At 64.5% G+C, this 15,404-nt stretch overlaps 1 protein-coding gene across 2 annotated transcripts; it reads right to left on the bottom strand.

Moving 5' to 3' along the window:
- Nucleotides 1-615: 615 nt before the first annotated feature.
- Nucleotides 616-14,584, bottom strand: POU6F1 (POU class 6 homeobox 1). 2 transcript variants are annotated; one of them, XM_040539725.1, is made up of 12 exons: nt 14,452-14,574; nt 10,020-10,099; nt 7,495-7,604; nt 6,750-6,948; nt 5,515-5,627; nt 4,800-5,025; nt 3,765-4,009; nt 3,321-3,449; nt 2,993-3,199; nt 2,394-2,532; nt 2,090-2,264; nt 616-1,879 (listed from the first exon to the last, which is right to left on the bottom strand). In XM_040539725.1, exons 3-12 carry the CDS (start codon nt 7,546-7,548, stop codon nt 1,534-1,536), a joined length of 1,833 nt encoding a protein of 610 aa, XP_040395659.1. In that variant the 5' UTR covers nt 7,549-7,604; nt 10,020-10,099; nt 14,452-14,574; the 3' UTR covers nt 616-1,533. The 2 variants fall into 2 exon arrangements, with proteins under 2 accessions (XP_040395659.1, XP_040395660.1); XM_040539726.1 differs by lacking the exon at nt 10,020-10,099 and having other exon boundaries at nt 14,452-14,584.
- Nucleotides 14,585-15,404: the final 820 nt, after the last annotated feature.

Below are 15,404 nucleotides of genomic sequence, written 5' to 3'. Positions count from 1 at the left end.
CGGGGACCCCCCCCCAAGCCCCAGAGGCTCCCTCCGCGGGGCTGCCCCCCCCCGGGACCCCCCGCCCCCGGCACCGCTCCGGCCCCGCCGAGGGCACCGGGCCGCGGCCCCCTCAAAATGGAGGCGGCGACGCCGCGGACCCCCCGCTCCAGCCCCAGCGGGGAGCCGGCCCCGCCCCCTCGGCCGCCGTCAGCCAATAGGAGCCCCGCGCGGCCCGGTGACGCGTGGAGGGGGCCGCCAGTGGTGGGCCCCGCGCGGGGCTGCGGGGGCTGTGATTGGTCGGGAGAGGAGGTGGGCGGGGCGAGACCGGCGCGGCGCGGGGCGCTCGGGTTCCCCCCGGCGGGGAGCGGGGCTGGGCAGCGACTGTGGGGCCGCGGGTTCGAGGCCCGGGCCCGGCTCATTCGTGCGCTGAGCTGCGCGGCCTCAGCCCGGGGGGGGGATCCCGATGGAAACGGCCCCGCTCCGGCCTCGGAGCTGCTCAGAGCCCCCTCCCCCAAAAAACAGGCCCCGGTGGCACGGGGGGTGCAGCCCGACACCGAGGGTGCACCCAGGGCAAGGGAGAGCCCCCCTCCCCCCCCCCCCCGCACCCCTCCAAAAAGAACGGGAAAAGGAAAAGAAAAAAGAAAAATACTGTTTATTTCACACCACTACATCAAGTGCATCAGGCTGCCGTGGCCCCGGTGGGGCCGTCCCTCCCACCACGCTCCCCGTCCGTCCGTCCGTCCGTCCGTCCCCGTCTGTCCATCCATCCCCAGGCTCATGGGGGGCTCAGAGGGGGCGCTCCCCCTGCCGCAGGACCCCCAAATCCTCCTCCCAGCTCGCTCTGCCTTCTGCTAACCCTGCACGGTCCCCCCCCCCCCCTGTAGTGCAATGTGCCCACGGGGACAGAGGGGCAGGGGCACGAGGCCACCCTTATTTAGGTCAAGCAGCACCTCCCAAGGCCTCGGTGTCTCGACACCTTCGTTTTCAGGTTCACGCGGCTCTGTTTGCTCCGAGCCTCCTCGCATCGGCAGGGGGAGAGGGCTGGGAACTGGGGGGGGCGATGAAATAAAAGGGGGTGAAACTAAACCGGGGCTCACCGCTACCGAGCCGTGACACTACCGGGCCTTAACGCTACCTTGGGAACACAGAGAAGTCGCGGAGAAGGGAGAAAACGGCCCAAAAAATGAAAAATCACTCCTGGAGGGGGGGGGAGACCTGACACAGAAGGGCGGGGAGGGCGGCCCCCCCTCACCCAGGGGGAGTCGGGAGACACGGTGAGTGCAGGCGGGGGTCCGGCACCACGCACGTTACAGGACGACGAGGCACGCGCGACACGGGATGCGAACACGGTTGGGCCACGTGTGGGGTGGGAGGGGGGCACGGACACCTACGCGCACGGTTCGGGGGGGACCCGAGCACCCCGCTGGAGCCGGGCAGAGGGGCAGGGGCCGGGGAAAGTCGGTCACAAAGTGCTGATGGCAGGAGGCTGGGGGGGGGGGGGGGGGCTCGGGGAGGGCGTCTGGGCATGGGGGGCCCCCCCAGCCCCTTTCCTTAGGGGATCTGAAAGACGTTGAGTTTGCTGGTGTTTTTGAGCGTCTGTCGGCGGTTGCAGAACCACACGCGGACGACTTCGCGGTCGTAGTTGAGCTCCTTGGCGATCTCGGTGATCTCCTGGCCGGTGGGCAGCGCGTTCTTCTCGAAGTAGGCGTTGAGCGCCTCGATGGCCTGCGGCGTGAAGGACGTCCGGCGCTTGCGCTTCTTGGAGGGCTCGCCGCCCACGAACTCCATCAGGTTCTGCTGCCCCTCCTGGTTGCGCAGCTCGGCCTCGCTCAGCCACTTCTCCAGCACCGGCTTCAGCTTCTGGGCGCTCTTGGGGGTGATGTCGAGCTTCTCGAACCTGCGGGGACAACACGGACCACGGGACGCTGAGCATGTGGCGGGGGCGAGGGGAAGCCCTGCGGCACCCCACGACACCGGGACCAGGAGGTGTTTCCCTGGCAGGGATGCTGCCTCATCCCGACCTCCCTCCTCGCCACCTCTCCTCCTCCTCCAGCAGCAGGAGACGCGCTGCCTACGCCCCACGGCATCCCCGGCCCCGCGCCGGTACCTGCAGATGGCCGACTGGCTGTAGGCAGGGCCCTCGGTGGCTGTCAGGGCCTGCCCCACCTGGGTCTGCGTCAGGCCGAGGGACAGGCGCCGGATCTTGAAGTTCTTGGCGAACTCCCGGATCTCCTCCAGGTTGATGCCGTCCTCCTCCACGCCGCTGTTGGGGGCCTGGGGCTCTGCGAGCGGAGGGGCGGCATCAAGGGCGGCTGGCGGCGACCCCCCGGGGCTCCTCTCCCCTCGTGGGGAAGCCCAAATCCGGTCCCCCCCATCCCTCTCCCCCCCCAGAGGAGGGCAGGGCAACTCACTGGCCACCAGCTGGCTGACGGTGGGCGTCTCGGAGCAGGTGATGGGGACGGGCGCCGAGGCCGCCTTCGCTGCCGGCGCAGGGTTGGCGATGACCACGGCTGGCTGGGGCAGAGCCGGGGCCGGCTGGATGGGCTGCACCTGGGTGGGCAGCGAGGGTCAGCAGCGGGGCTGGCACCCCAGCCAGCACCCGGCAGGGGTCCCCGATCCAGCACCGTGTCCCCGATCCCGCACCGTGTCCCTGTGGCTGGCCGGCCGCGGGCTCGATCCGTGCGGTTAAATGAGCGGCCACTGTGCTGCTTTGGCTTGGGGTGGGGTGAAACGGGGTTGGGAAAGGAGGAGGGAGCCACCCAGTACAGAGCCCACCTGGTTCTGTACCGCATCCCGGCAGCCCACCGCGTGCAGGGGGGAGGCGAGGCGCCGTGGGGCAGTTTGGGGGTGGCTGTCACCTCTGCTGGCACCAGAGCCAGATGGGGACACCAAGCGTCCCCATCCCAGTTGGGAAATGCAGCCCACGAGCGGGATGTGCAGCATCCCTACGGGGCCGGGCCACGTCCCGAGGATGCTCGCGTTGTCCCCAAGCGGCGCGGCCCCATCTCACCTCGCTCTTGGTGGGAGGCTCGGGGGGGCCGCTTTTCTTGATGGTGGCCGCTTGGATGGTGCCGCTGGCCAGCGTGGCGATCACCTGGCCCTGGGCATTGAGCAGCAGCTGGGGCGTCACCGCCTGTACCTGCAGGTTCGGGGCCGGCACCGGGCTGGCCGCCGCGATGCCGGGGGGGTTCACCACCCACGGCAGGGTCCCGATCACCTGCGCAAGGGAGGAGAGCGGGGGCTGTGGGGGCACGTCCTTCCAGCGCCCTTCCCAGAGCCGCAGCACCACTTTTGTGGGGGGTACCTTGGGGACCCCCCCTCCCCATCCCCGGCAGTACCTGGCCCTGGGCGTTGGTCAGGATCTGCCCCGTGATGCCCTGCACGCTGGAGATGGTGTTGGCGATCACGGGGGCGGCTGCCAGGGAGCTGAGGAGCTGCGTTTGCCCCCCCAGGGAGGCGGCGCTGATCTGCGGAGAACCGAAAGGCAGGGGTTAGGGACGGGTGCACGGGGCTGCTCGTCATCCCCGCCGGCACGGCCACTGCTCATCCCGGGGTCACTGCGTCCCCCCCTGTGGCAGGGCGGCCCCCGCCTTGCTGCCGTGATGGGAAGCGGTCACTCTGAGTCCTTTATCATGAGGGTTTTTTTCCTAAGCCACTCGCTGGGCTGCCCGTGTGGTCACCGGAGAGGGATGAGCATCCATCAGGGATGGGGAAACTGAGGCCGGGGATCTGGTGCAGGGAAAGGGGAGCGGGCGCGGGATTGGGGCTGCCCGGCTCCTTACTATGCCAGGGTTAAAGGCAAATCCCGCGGGCTGCACTGCGATCTGGGTCTGCGGCTCAAGCGGCTTCGCCACGGGCGGTGTGGGCGCTGCAGCGGGCTGTGGCAGGATGGGGGGCTGGCTGGGCACGGCAGGCGCCGGGGGGAACACGCTCTGTGGCTGGAGGGGGGGCCGGGGCTGGACCGCAGCCGGCAGCGGCTGGGCAGGCTGCACCGGCGCCGGGATCGCGGTGTTGAGGACGGCGGCGGCTGCAAAGAGATGGAGAGAGCGTGAGCTGGGGAGAGCAGGGGACGTCGGGGAGGCTCCAGGATGAGACCCGAGGCTCGGTGGGTCCCCTGTCGGCCCCCTCCCAAAGGGCACCGCATCGCCCGTGGCGCCTCCGTGCGCTCGCACGTCCCAAAGGAGCTCCCGGCAGCCGTGCACCAGGCAGGGCTGAGCTGCAGGATGCATCCTGCCCCCTGAAGGACTGGGTTAATCCAAACAGAGCGGGCAGCCCAGGGCCCCCATCCCAGCTGGGGATGGATCCAGACAAGGCTTTCTCCCCCCGGCTCCGCAGGGAGCTCGGAGGAGGCAATTCCCTGCTGGAGAAGGGCACAAATCCTTCCTGGGCACCACAGAGCGCCTGCGGTGCTGCCCCTTGGGGAGGCTCTCAGCCCTTGCAGACCTGCACCCGCTGCAGCGGCGTGACATGGCCGCAGCCCCAAACCTGCCCCGGACCCCAGACCCCGAGCACTGTCCCTGTACCCTCATCTCCCCCCCGTCGCTGCCTTCCTCCCCCCCCGCCGCTGCCTTCCTCCCCCTCACCGCTGCCTTCCTCCCTCGCGCCGTCTCCTTCCTCCCTCCCTCTCGCCGCCCCTCTCCGACGCTCCCAGCACCTTTCGGCCTCGGGGGGGTCGCGACAAACCCTGCTTCTTCCAGCGCCCGCGATTAAACACCGTTTCAGACCCCTCCTGGAGAGGACGGCCTCGGTTCGGCAACAAGCCGGGGAGGACCAGGCGTGCAATTAAGGATGCTGCAAAGCAGAAGAGCACCGGTTACCTTGCAGATTGGCTATAGGTGGTTTGAAAATTCCCCCTGTAGGAGAAGCAGCCGTCAGTCCGGGAAGGGCAGCGACCGTTGCTGTAGGAAATGTCCACACAGCCAGCCCCTGCTGACCTGCCACTTGACCTGCAATACTGATGGGGATAAGAAGAGGTTGAGTAACTGTCCCTGCTGGAACCATTACTCCTGTCACAACTGTTGCTAAGTTTTCCTGAGTCAAGACCTGCAAAAGCAAACAAGATTTAAAAAAGAACAAAAATCAACGCCACTGCAGACAGCATCAGCGAGGCAAGAGCGAGCACAGTCTTTGCAAAGGGGCGCGCAGCTGGCCCGGGGTCCCTCCCATCTCAGCAGCTGGGTTCCCAGCTCCGCGGAGCCCCCCACGGCCCACCCGAGGGGGGGATGCCCCCCCCCCCCCCCCCCCCCCCCCCCCCGCCACCACCACCACGGCCGTGGCTCTGGCAGCACCTCGGGCGGCGAGGGCGCCGAGCGGAGGGATGGCGGCGTGGTCCGGGAGGCAGCTCCTGCGCCCCGTGCCACCAGCCGCCGTCGCTGCCCCGGGTGCCCACCACCAACAGATGCCCCCCCCCCCCCCCCCAACAGGCCCCAGGTCCCTGCCCCCCCCCCGGGGTCCCCTGCAAGCAGCCGTGCTCCCCCCACTCCACCCCCCCAGTGCCCCAGCCCCATCCCATGGCCCCCCCAGGGTAGTTACCTGCGGGGCGGCCAGCGGGGCCAAGGGCTGCGGCTGCTGGCTGGCGGCGTGGCCGAAGGTGCCGCCGGGGGGGACGCTGCTGGGGGACGCTCCGGCCGCCGGCTTGGTTTTGCCTTGGGGGGGGGGCAGAGGAGAGGGTTCGAGAGGCGCTGGGGTAAGGGGGGGACCCAAATCACAGCCACAACCCCCCCCCCGGGGACGAGCGTCCCTCCCAGGGCTGCCCCCGTCCCCCCTGGGATGGTGCTGGGGCAGCACCGGAGCAGCACTGCAGCCCCCCAGTCCCCCCTTGGGATTTGGGGGGGTCGTCACCTTGGTTATGAGATGCAGGAAAAGGGAGTTTGGGGCTTATTATGGGATGTTCAGGGCAGGGATCCAAGGAGGGGGAAGGAAGGGGTTAGGAGATCCAGGGGGGGGTGCACGCTGCACCTGTGCCCCCACCAGCCCAAATCAGCAGCAGCTGCAGCGGTGCCAGCACCCAACGGGGGCACCCTGGGGAGGTGGAAGTTTTGTAACAAAAAAAAAAGTTTCCAGAAAATGGACGCAATTCTCTGCACGAGTGAAATCTTGCGTTCTTCTGCTAAAGCTGTTTTAGCTAATTTTCATTTGTGATTTTCAACCCTCCGCCCAACTGCACAGGAGATATTAATATTTCTAAGTTATCATTAACATCCAGGTAAGAGGAAACCTTGCTCCTAATCCTTATTTATTACTTTTGAAAGACCTATTTATTTTTTGAGCAACCTCTTGTATTTATTCTGCTCAACTTCTAATAACGGCAGCCCTTGGGTACAAAATCCACATAATCCTCTTCTATTTTTGTAAAAAGAAAGACACCCTTTTCTTGTCTTCTCCTTCGGCAGAAAAACTTTTACCAAATAAATACTTCTCTCATCTACGAGCCAGGCATTTCTCAGATTTGGGTCGCTGCCCAGAAATAGCTACAGGTCCGTGAAGTTTTTTTTAAAAAAGCCTATTTAAATTTCTTTTTTTGTAGCAAAATCTAAGTGGTTCTAAGCCCGGGTCTAAGCGCTGCTCTGAGCGCAGGATGCTTCCCCCTCCCAGCTGCCGGAGGAGGAATTGGTTTGCTGAACCCTAACGGAGCTCGGCACGGGGATGCTCCGGAGCAAGGGACGGGGGCTGCTCGTCCGACCGAGCGCCCCGGAGCCCAACCTGCCTGCAGGGCCAGCAGGAGCAGGGCAGCCCAGGGAAGGAGCCGGGGCAGGAAAGCATCTCACCGGCCGCCTCGGCGCTGCACGAGGTCTCGGCGCTGGGCGGCACGTCCTCTCTGCCCGGGTCGCCGCTCCCTCGCGGGGAGCCCCGTGCACCCTCCCCGGGTGGCATCTCCAAAGGTTTCCCGTCCTCCTCGGCCGGCGGCGGGGCGTCCACGCCGACCTCCAGCACGCGGATCGTCTCGTGGCTGGACATGACAATGACCTGCGAACGCGTCCCCAAACGTCCGTCAGTGCCGGGGGCTGGCCCCCACGCCCCAGCGCAGAGCGACGGCTGCTGGGCTCCCCCCGTCCCACGGTACCCCTAAAACAGAGCATGCAGAGCCCCCCATCCCCTCGAGAAGGGGTGTGCAGGGGGTGAACGCCACCCCAGCACAGAGGGGTCCGGGCCAGCACCTCGCTGCTTGAGTTAATCAGCAGCTTCAGGGCTCCCCCGTAATTAAGCCCAGCTCCCTGTGCATCGGAGGGTGACGTCTGTAGTGGTAAAACACGGCTGGCAACGGCCGTGGCAGCCCCAGCAGAGCCGGTATTTGCTGCTAAAAGCCAGCAAACCGGCAAAACTCCCTGCAAGTTTTTGGAGCCCAGGGCAGTTTTGCTCCCCTGGCTGGAGTTTTGCTCCTCTGGATGCGAAAGCAACCGACGGCAGCTCCTAGGGCTGTGGGCAGCCGAGGCAAGGAGCAGAGGTTTCCTGCAGCCGCTGCCCCCCTGCCTCGCCCTGCGTGCCCCGTGCCGGGACGCGGGGTGCCCCTACCTGCTCGTTGACCGTCAGCGGGGCCTCCTGGGTCTGCACGGCTTCGGGGTCCATGGCGTCCCCGGGGAGGCGGGAGAGGGCAGGGGGAGCCGGCTCAGACCTTCCTCATGCTGCAAGCGAGGGACACCGGTGTTTGTCCCCGAGCCACCGGGTGCCGCGGGGCCATGCACCGGGAACCGAGCGTGCCCGGAGGCTCCCCCCGCCGCCCTGCCCGTCCGGCCTCCCATTTTACCAGCTCTTTACCAGCCCTGGCTGGGGCTCGGGGTCTTGCAGGGCTTGCTGACACCCCCCTGCCCTGCTCCAGGGGGATGCATGAGCCTGGGGGGGCCCTCCGAGCACCCCGTCCCCAGCAGGAGGCTGCGGAAGAGTCCGTGTCCCCCCAGAGGGGTTGGGGACGTGGGGCCAACCCAGTTTGTTTGGTGAGGGTCAAACACACTGCGAGCAAAGCAAGAAAACTTGCTCCGAGGGGCAAGCCTCTTCCCCTCTCCTCTCCCACTTCGCTTGGGGAGATGAGGATGCGATTCCTGCAGCCCCTTTCAAAAACCCTGAAAAAGCAGCCGTGAACCGTGGCTGCTCGGGCACAGAGCAGGTCCCCAGGGGCCTCGGTGACACCCCCCGGCTCTCCCAAGCCCCTGATGCGGAACGCCAGCAGCAGGAGCCTCGACCTGCTCCGTCCCAAGGGGACCCGGGTCGCTGGGGTGCTTCGGCTGATGTTTTCTGGGGGGTGAAATGAGTCGCTCCCGATGGAAGGGGCTCGGCACACCTGTTGGAAGGTGGCTCGTCCTCCCCCAACGCCCCTCATTATCCCGTTTGGTCACGTAGTGTCCCCTTGCCGCCTTACAGGAGCATAATTGCCTTTATAAGAGGCTTATGAATTTTTTATTAGGAATGTCTCTGGGACGCATTTAACCAGCCAGCCTGGATGACATTCAAAATTACTTGATGCATGTGCGAAGGTGTCCTTGTTTGTGGAGCTGTGCGGGCGCCTGGGGCGTGTTTATCCTGGTGGGTGCAGCCAGACCCCAGCTCTCCCTGCCCAAAATGCCCCAAAACGCTGGGCCCTGCAGCTCCCTCTGCCCTGGGCCCAATTCTGTCTCTGCCTCGCGGAGTGCGTCCTGAGCCGGGGCCGGCATTTGTCTGCGGTTCCTAAACACCATCACTTGGATCCCGCCACTACAAGGGGGCCCAAATTGAATTAAGAGCCAAATTCTCATTTGAAACTCAACAGGGGCCGAGCATCTCACTCCCTGAGTGAGATGCTCCCTTTTCAAACACCGCTCATCATTTATTGTCTGCAGCCAAACGATGCTGGGGGTCCCAGCAGAGCACCGGGACGGGGCTCGGCAGCCGCCTGCCCCTGCCTTGGTCCTGCTGGGCTCATCCCAAACCTCGCCCGGGACCGGGGGGCTGCAAAGTTTCAGCCCCGTGGCCGGATTCGGCGAGGGCGTCCCCGCAGCCCGTGACTGCTCCCTGGTACCCGCTGCGAATTTTTAAACCTGGCTTCAGAGCACACAAACACCTTGGGATGCCAGCGCGCGGTTTAATTAACAATTTATTCTGGTGCAACAGAGAGCAGAGCGAGGGACGAGCTAGCGGCTTACGCAGGCAGCTGGCGTTATTAAAAGTTAATGAGCTCCCCGGCAGCCAGAGCTGGGCGAGTGGCAAGGAAGCCGGAGCAGGGGACGCCTGTGCTGCCTGCAAGGGGCAGGCAGGGAGGAAAACCGGCGGACCCGAGGCGTGAAGAGTCCCGCTTCGTGCCGGGCGAGAGGGAGAAGGAAAACTCGCAGCGGGTGGCAGGCGCTGGTCGGGGGGCTCTGCCCTGCCTGTTGCTGAATTCCCCCCACCGGCTGCAGTCTGGGTGCTGCATATCGCGATACGTCGCCTCTGTGTCACCCGGCCCGTGTCCTGGCACCAACAGGGCAGCCTTTGTGCCCTCGTGTTAAGCGCCCGGCATCGCCCAGCACGGGGCAGCTCCGTCCAGCAGCTGGGTCTGCAGGAGGTGGGGAAGGTCCTTGGTCCCGTCCCGTCCCCTCCCTGCCTGGGACGTCACCGTGTCCCTGAACGCCTGCCACATTGGTGTCCCCAGATGGGGGCACCGGGGCTGCCTTTATGGAAGGGGACGCCGGCACAGCGGGGCGCCCCAGTTAGGTGAGGCGAAACCCAAGAAGCTCAGCTCTCTATAGCTTTACACAGGGTGTGTGTAAGCAGCTGCTGGACAGACAGACGGACAGACGGACAGCGGGGCGCCCCAGGAGAGGAGCCAGGCAGCCCCCAGGCCAGCCCGTCCATCTCCAGACCCCAAGGGTGCGTAGCACCCCACTTTTTGGGCTGCTTCAACACCGTGATGGAGAGGGACGGGGTGCCCCAGGGGCCGCATGGTCTGTGGGGGAACCCTTCCTAACAGCCAGGGAACGGCCAGAATCCCCAAACGCCCCCAGGGCACTGCAGGCAGGGCACGGATGAAGCCCCCGGAGCGAGCGTGCCCCAACGGAGGGGTCTCGGGGCAGCCCCGGGCGCTCACTCACGGTTTGCTCGGGGTGCAGTCGGGCTCCTGGAGGGGCTCGGGGCTGGTCCTCGGGGCAGCGCTCCGGGTTCGCGCAGTCGGCTGTGGGGAGAGAGAAAGCAGGGCTGGAGGGGAGGCTAATCCCCCGGGACAAGGAGCCCCGAGCCGAAGAAGCGAACCGTCCCCAGCACACGCAGTAGCTAAAAGCTAACGCATGAATTCGCCTCCTTCGGGGACTCGGGGGGTTGCGATGCAGGGACCCCCCCGCAAGCACCAGGGCTCGTTTCCACCCATCCAAGCCCCTGGCCCCACAAGGTGAGGCGAGGCCAGGAGCCGCTCTCCCAGCCGCGGGTTTCTCCCAGCACGGCCGGAGCAGCGAGAGGCCGCGGAGGGCATCGCGCCCGCGCGCCAACCGCCGCATTTATCGCAGCGAGGGACTTCGATCCGCTCAGGCTTGCCCCGCGGGGGAAGACTCAAATAACACAGAGAGAAGAGGAGAGAGAGATTTTTTTTTTCCTCGGTGCTGTGCAAAGAGACCAATTAGTGCGCTAGACGATTAAACAGACATTTCATCACGTCAGGCTCGGCGCGGTTTGGCGGCGCGCTTCGGGTTTGGGAGCGGGCTGCTTCTCCTCCAGCAGCCCTTCTGCAGGTCGGCAGTACCATTTCATTTTCCTTCTTCACACATTTTTCGCAATTAATGGGACAAATAATTTGTCCAGATGGTGGTGTTAAGTGCACGCAGCAAGAAGACAGCCATTTCGCAACAGATGGCGACAAGGAAATGAAATGCACAAAATAATAATAATATTAAAAAAAAAAGAGAGGGAAAAAAAGGAGAGGATAATTTAAGATGCTCTGAGTCTCACTGTGAATATAATTGCCATGTTAATTACAAGCGTTGATGAGTCAGAAATGTAGCCACTTGGATCTCAAGTGGGCAGAAATCTAAGTTTGAACAAACTTGCCACAGGTGAGAAACCCTCGGAGGTTAATTAGGGCCGGTCCATACAGAAGACATTCTGGACACGGTTACAGCTCACTAATTACTCGCTATCGTTACCCCAGATTAATTCCTTTGGATGGCCATTCCTGCCCGAGGCTCGGGACTTTCCATGCTCCATAAGCAGCAGCCGGGGAAAGGCCCCGCCACAGGTGGGCGAGCCCTAAAAGCCACCCAAAGTCCCACTGGCAAGTGCAGGACTCAAAGTGCCTTTTTACCCTTTCTTGAAGTTTATGGCCCCTAAGACGTGTCAGTGCGAGGCTGACCCGCTGTTTATTCTCAGAGGATGTGCTGTGCGACCGCTGGCCTTCGCAAAGAGGAAATCCAGCCCTCAAAATCTGCGCCAGCTCTTTGGTTTTCACAGTATGGCCACTTGGGTTTTCTCTTTGAAGCCCAAACATCTGCTGGCACCCCAGAGGCACCGTCCCGAGGCTCCCAGCACACCTCGCAAACCACCTCTGAGTCCTGTGGGCAGCGCGCCCAGCCACGGCTACCGATGGGGAAACTGAGGCAGGGGATGAGATGTGCCCCCTGCCATAAACTAGCTTGCAGATCTCAAACCCGTCCATTTCCCGACAAAAATAGGCTGCTCGGAGCTGCCGGGAGCATTCCTGCAGCCGAGCCAACACGGTGAGCTCCGGCAGCCCTGGGCTCAGCCCCGCAGCATCACGCTGCCGGACCTGAACGCGGAGCCGTGCGTGCGGCTTCTTCATGCAACCTGGCGGGGCAAAGAGGCTTACGGGACCCAGAGCCCGAGGAGATGAGCCTCTAATTCCTTCGGTTGTGCTTAACAACACGTGCCTCCTAATCAAAATCTTTCCACTAAGCAGCGAGAGCATGCAAATCTGATTTCTGCCCCATCCTTTTGGCACCGCAGGGACTCCGGGACAGCCTGCTGGCATCACTCGGTCATGGTAAAACGGCCCCTGGGCGCACAGAGCTCAGGCCACCGGCACATCCCTTTGCACTCCCAGGTTGCTGAGATGATTTCACCCCAAAGCCAGCCACTAGACCCCAGCGTGGCACCGCACAAGGACCTCGGCTCCTGGCACAAGACTGCAGAATGCTGATGTCCCATTGCAGGAGCAGCTGCTTGGTCCCTGGTCCAAGCCCTGCCTGGCTGGCTGCAGCAGGGAGCTTAGTTTTACGGCCAGCTGTAAATTCCTGGAGATTGGGGCTCTAAGGGAAAGCTGGCATCAGCCGTAAGTGGAAGGCCGCAAAGGCTTCAAGACAGAGGTTTCTTCTGCTGGGAGGGCTTTGGAGCAGCTCCCTGGCGCTCCCGGTTACTCATCCACGGCGTGAGTCAAGCTCGTTCCTGGAAAAAACCCATGCCAGGGCTTGGGCCGGCCAAATCTTGAAGGCGAGTCCGGGAAAAGGAATCGACGAGCCCAAGGGGAGCCCTGCCAAGGCGAGCGAAAAGACGCGGGGGCTGCTCGGAGCCAGCGGGAGCCACGCTCATCAAGCGAAGCGAGCGGGGCCGAGCCGAGCTCAGCCGCATGCCCGCGGGCACCAGGGCAGGAGCGAGCTTGGGGAGGGGACTGCAAGGCTGAAATGGAGCCCCCTGCACGTCCCAGCCTGGACCCCCTTGCCCCAGCGCTGCATTTTGGCTTGCAGACACCTGTGTGAGATGGAGCACAAAAGTGAGAGGGCGCTGTGCATCGGCCCGCAGCGATGTGCCCGGTGCTGGCACCGCGCGCTGTGGGACCCCAGCCCAAGCACGGGTGACCTTGCAGGGGAAACACCCAAAATCAGTTGACCAGGGCTTCTTGCCAGGCTGGGGGTTTAACTCCATTATTTGCAAAATCCTCTTTGCACTGTTGAAAATAAACATTTTTCTCCTGGCCGTGTTGTGCTTTTACCCTTTCCAGCCACTATTGCCCTAAAATGCCCACAGGAAGGTGCGGGGCAGCCCTGTGCGCTGCGCCCACCTCCGCCACTGACGGCTTGCACAACCTTGGTTGCATCACTTCACCTTCGCTTCGCTTCCCACCTTCACGGGGTTTGGGGGGCAAAAACCTGTCCCGACCCCAAATAAAACCTCGGAGGACGATGGGGATCCCCCGTTCCCCCGGCACAGACCCCGGCACCGGGAGCAGCCGTGCGGTGACTTCCCAGGAATCCGCTCATTTCTCCGGAGAGCTGGGAAAAGTATTTTTATTCCCGCTGTGCCGACGGGGAGGAGAGGGATTAAGTTCACCTCCCAAGGTCATGCCAGAGGAGGGTGGCAAAACCAGGAACAGATTTCCCGTCTCCCAAGCCGCTGCATTCGAAGCTCCCATCTGGCTCCCCCCAAAAATAGCGACCGCAGCATCGATCGCCCGGGGCTGCCAACGCGAGAGGCACCCGGGGGGCCCAGGACATCTCGCAGGGACGGCGCGGCGGGTTTGGGCGGGGACAGGGCCCCCCCACGCACACCCAAAAAAAAAACCAATAACACTACGGTCCTGTGGAATGTAATGGGGGGGGGCAGTGCTCTGTCCCTCACTGGGGTGTGGGGGTAAAGGGGGGTTCCTGGGTGAAGACGGAGCCCATGATGGTGGCATGGGATGGGGAGGGGGCCGAGGAGGGAGGCAGCCCCCCCATCCCCTGCACCTCTGCCAGCTGGGGCTCTGCGGCACCAGGGAAAGTGCCGCCCCCCCCCCCCCCCAAAATGCAAGCGGGGGGCTCAGAGCAGCAGCACGAGCCATCCCCCCCCCAAGCAGCGAGATGTCCCCGGGGCAAGGAACCCCCCGCAGGGACACGTGGCCCCCCCACCTTGCCGCATGCCGTGCCCAGCCCCACACTATGCCACAGCCCCCCCGAATGTCCTTGTCCCCCCCCGGCCGTACTCTCCATCCTTCCCCGAGGTGCAGCATCTCCCCCCTGCCCCCCCCCCCCCCGGGCTCTGCTCCCCCCCCGGAGCCCCCGGGCTCCCAAATCCCTGCCAAGCACCCGCACCCCCCGGCACCCGCACCCCAAGGTGGGGGGGCACCATTCCTCCCAGCCGGGGGGGTCCCTTTGCCCCGCACCGCCAGGACCCCAACAGTGTCACCCCCCCCTCGCAGCACCCTTCATCCCTAGACCTCTTTCTCCTGCCCCCCCCAAACCCCACCTCCCCCAGCCCCAAATTATTCCCGTCCCCCCCCTTAACCCCGCTACGATCACATTTTCCCTGCTGGGTGCGGGGGGGGGGGAGGGGGGCACCCCAAGCTCCGGGACCCCCGTGCCCCCCCCGTCCTCCCCATCCTCCCCTCGCCCCCCCGTGCCCCCCCTCCGTGCGCTCCGCGGCCCCGCTGCCTCTCCCCCCTTCCCCGCTTCGCCCCCCCCCCCGAACTCAACCGGGCTCTCTTTATCATAAATATATAAATTATGCTAATTACGGCATTGCATATTCACCGCGGCGGGGCCCGCCGCCCCCCGCCCGGCCCCGGCCCCGGCCCCGGCCCCGGCCCCGCACCGGCCCCGCACTCACCGGCGGGCTCCGCGCGGCCCCGCGCCCGCTCCCGCTCCGCTGCCGGCGAGAATTAAAAATTCATCGCGGCGGCGGCGGCGGCACAAAGGGGAGGGAGGCGGCGAGCGGGGCCCGGAGGCTGGAGGGGGGGGAAAAAGGGAAAAAAAAATAAATAAATAAAAAGGGGGGGGGGGGGGCGGCCCGAGCCCGGAGCTCCCCGAGGAGGGAGGTGTTGGGGGGGAAAGGGGGAGGTTGGGGTGGGTTTTGGGGGGGGGGTTGGTGTTTTTTTTTTTATTTTTTTCTTTCCCTCGGTGGGATTTTTTAGCTGCTGCGTCATGAACATAATTTATGCGCAGGCCTTTGCCGCATCCCCGGGCTGCCACGCTGCTCGCCGCCGCCGGGGGCGCACGGAGCCCCCCCCCTTCAGCCCTGAGACCCCCAAAGTCAGAGCTCCCCCAAAACAGAGCCCTGTCCCTGAGCCCTGAGACTCCCGAAGTCAGAGCTTCCCCAAAACAGAGCCCCCTCCTCAGCCCCGAGACCTCCAAAGTGAGAGCTCCCCCAAAACAGAGCCCCCTTCCTGAGCCCTGAGACCCCCAAATTAAGAGCTACCCCCAATCCCAGACTCTCCAGCCCCATTAAATCCCTGCCTCTCCCCAACACCAGAGCCCCCCGACCCCACTCCCAGCAGCAACCCCCATGCTTTGGGGTCACGCTTTGCAACCCCCCAGCAGCCGTGTCCCTGGTGCACTGGGGGGGGTGTTGAGAGGAGCCCCCCAGCTCTGCACCACCCCTCAATCCCTCCGGCTCCGAGCCGGCTCATCGTAACCCTAATGCAGCATTTGATCACCATAAATTAATGCGTTAATCGTCACATTAACGTGCAGCTCCCCGGGGCAGCACAAAGGGTTCGATCCGCTCCCCGTGCCCCCCGTTAGCCACTTTCTTTCTGGGGCTGCGACTCGGGATGAAGCCCC

The sequence above is a fragment of the Cygnus olor genome, chromosome 29 (assembly GCF_009769625.2).
Source record: "Cygnus olor isolate bCygOlo1 chromosome 29, bCygOlo1.pri.v2, whole genome shotgun sequence".
NCBI classification, from domain to species: domain Eukaryota; kingdom Metazoa; phylum Chordata; class Aves; order Anseriformes; family Anatidae; genus Cygnus; species Cygnus olor.
The sequence above is the reverse complement of the archived record's forward strand: the minus strand, read 5'-3'. Positions and strand labels throughout refer to the sequence as shown.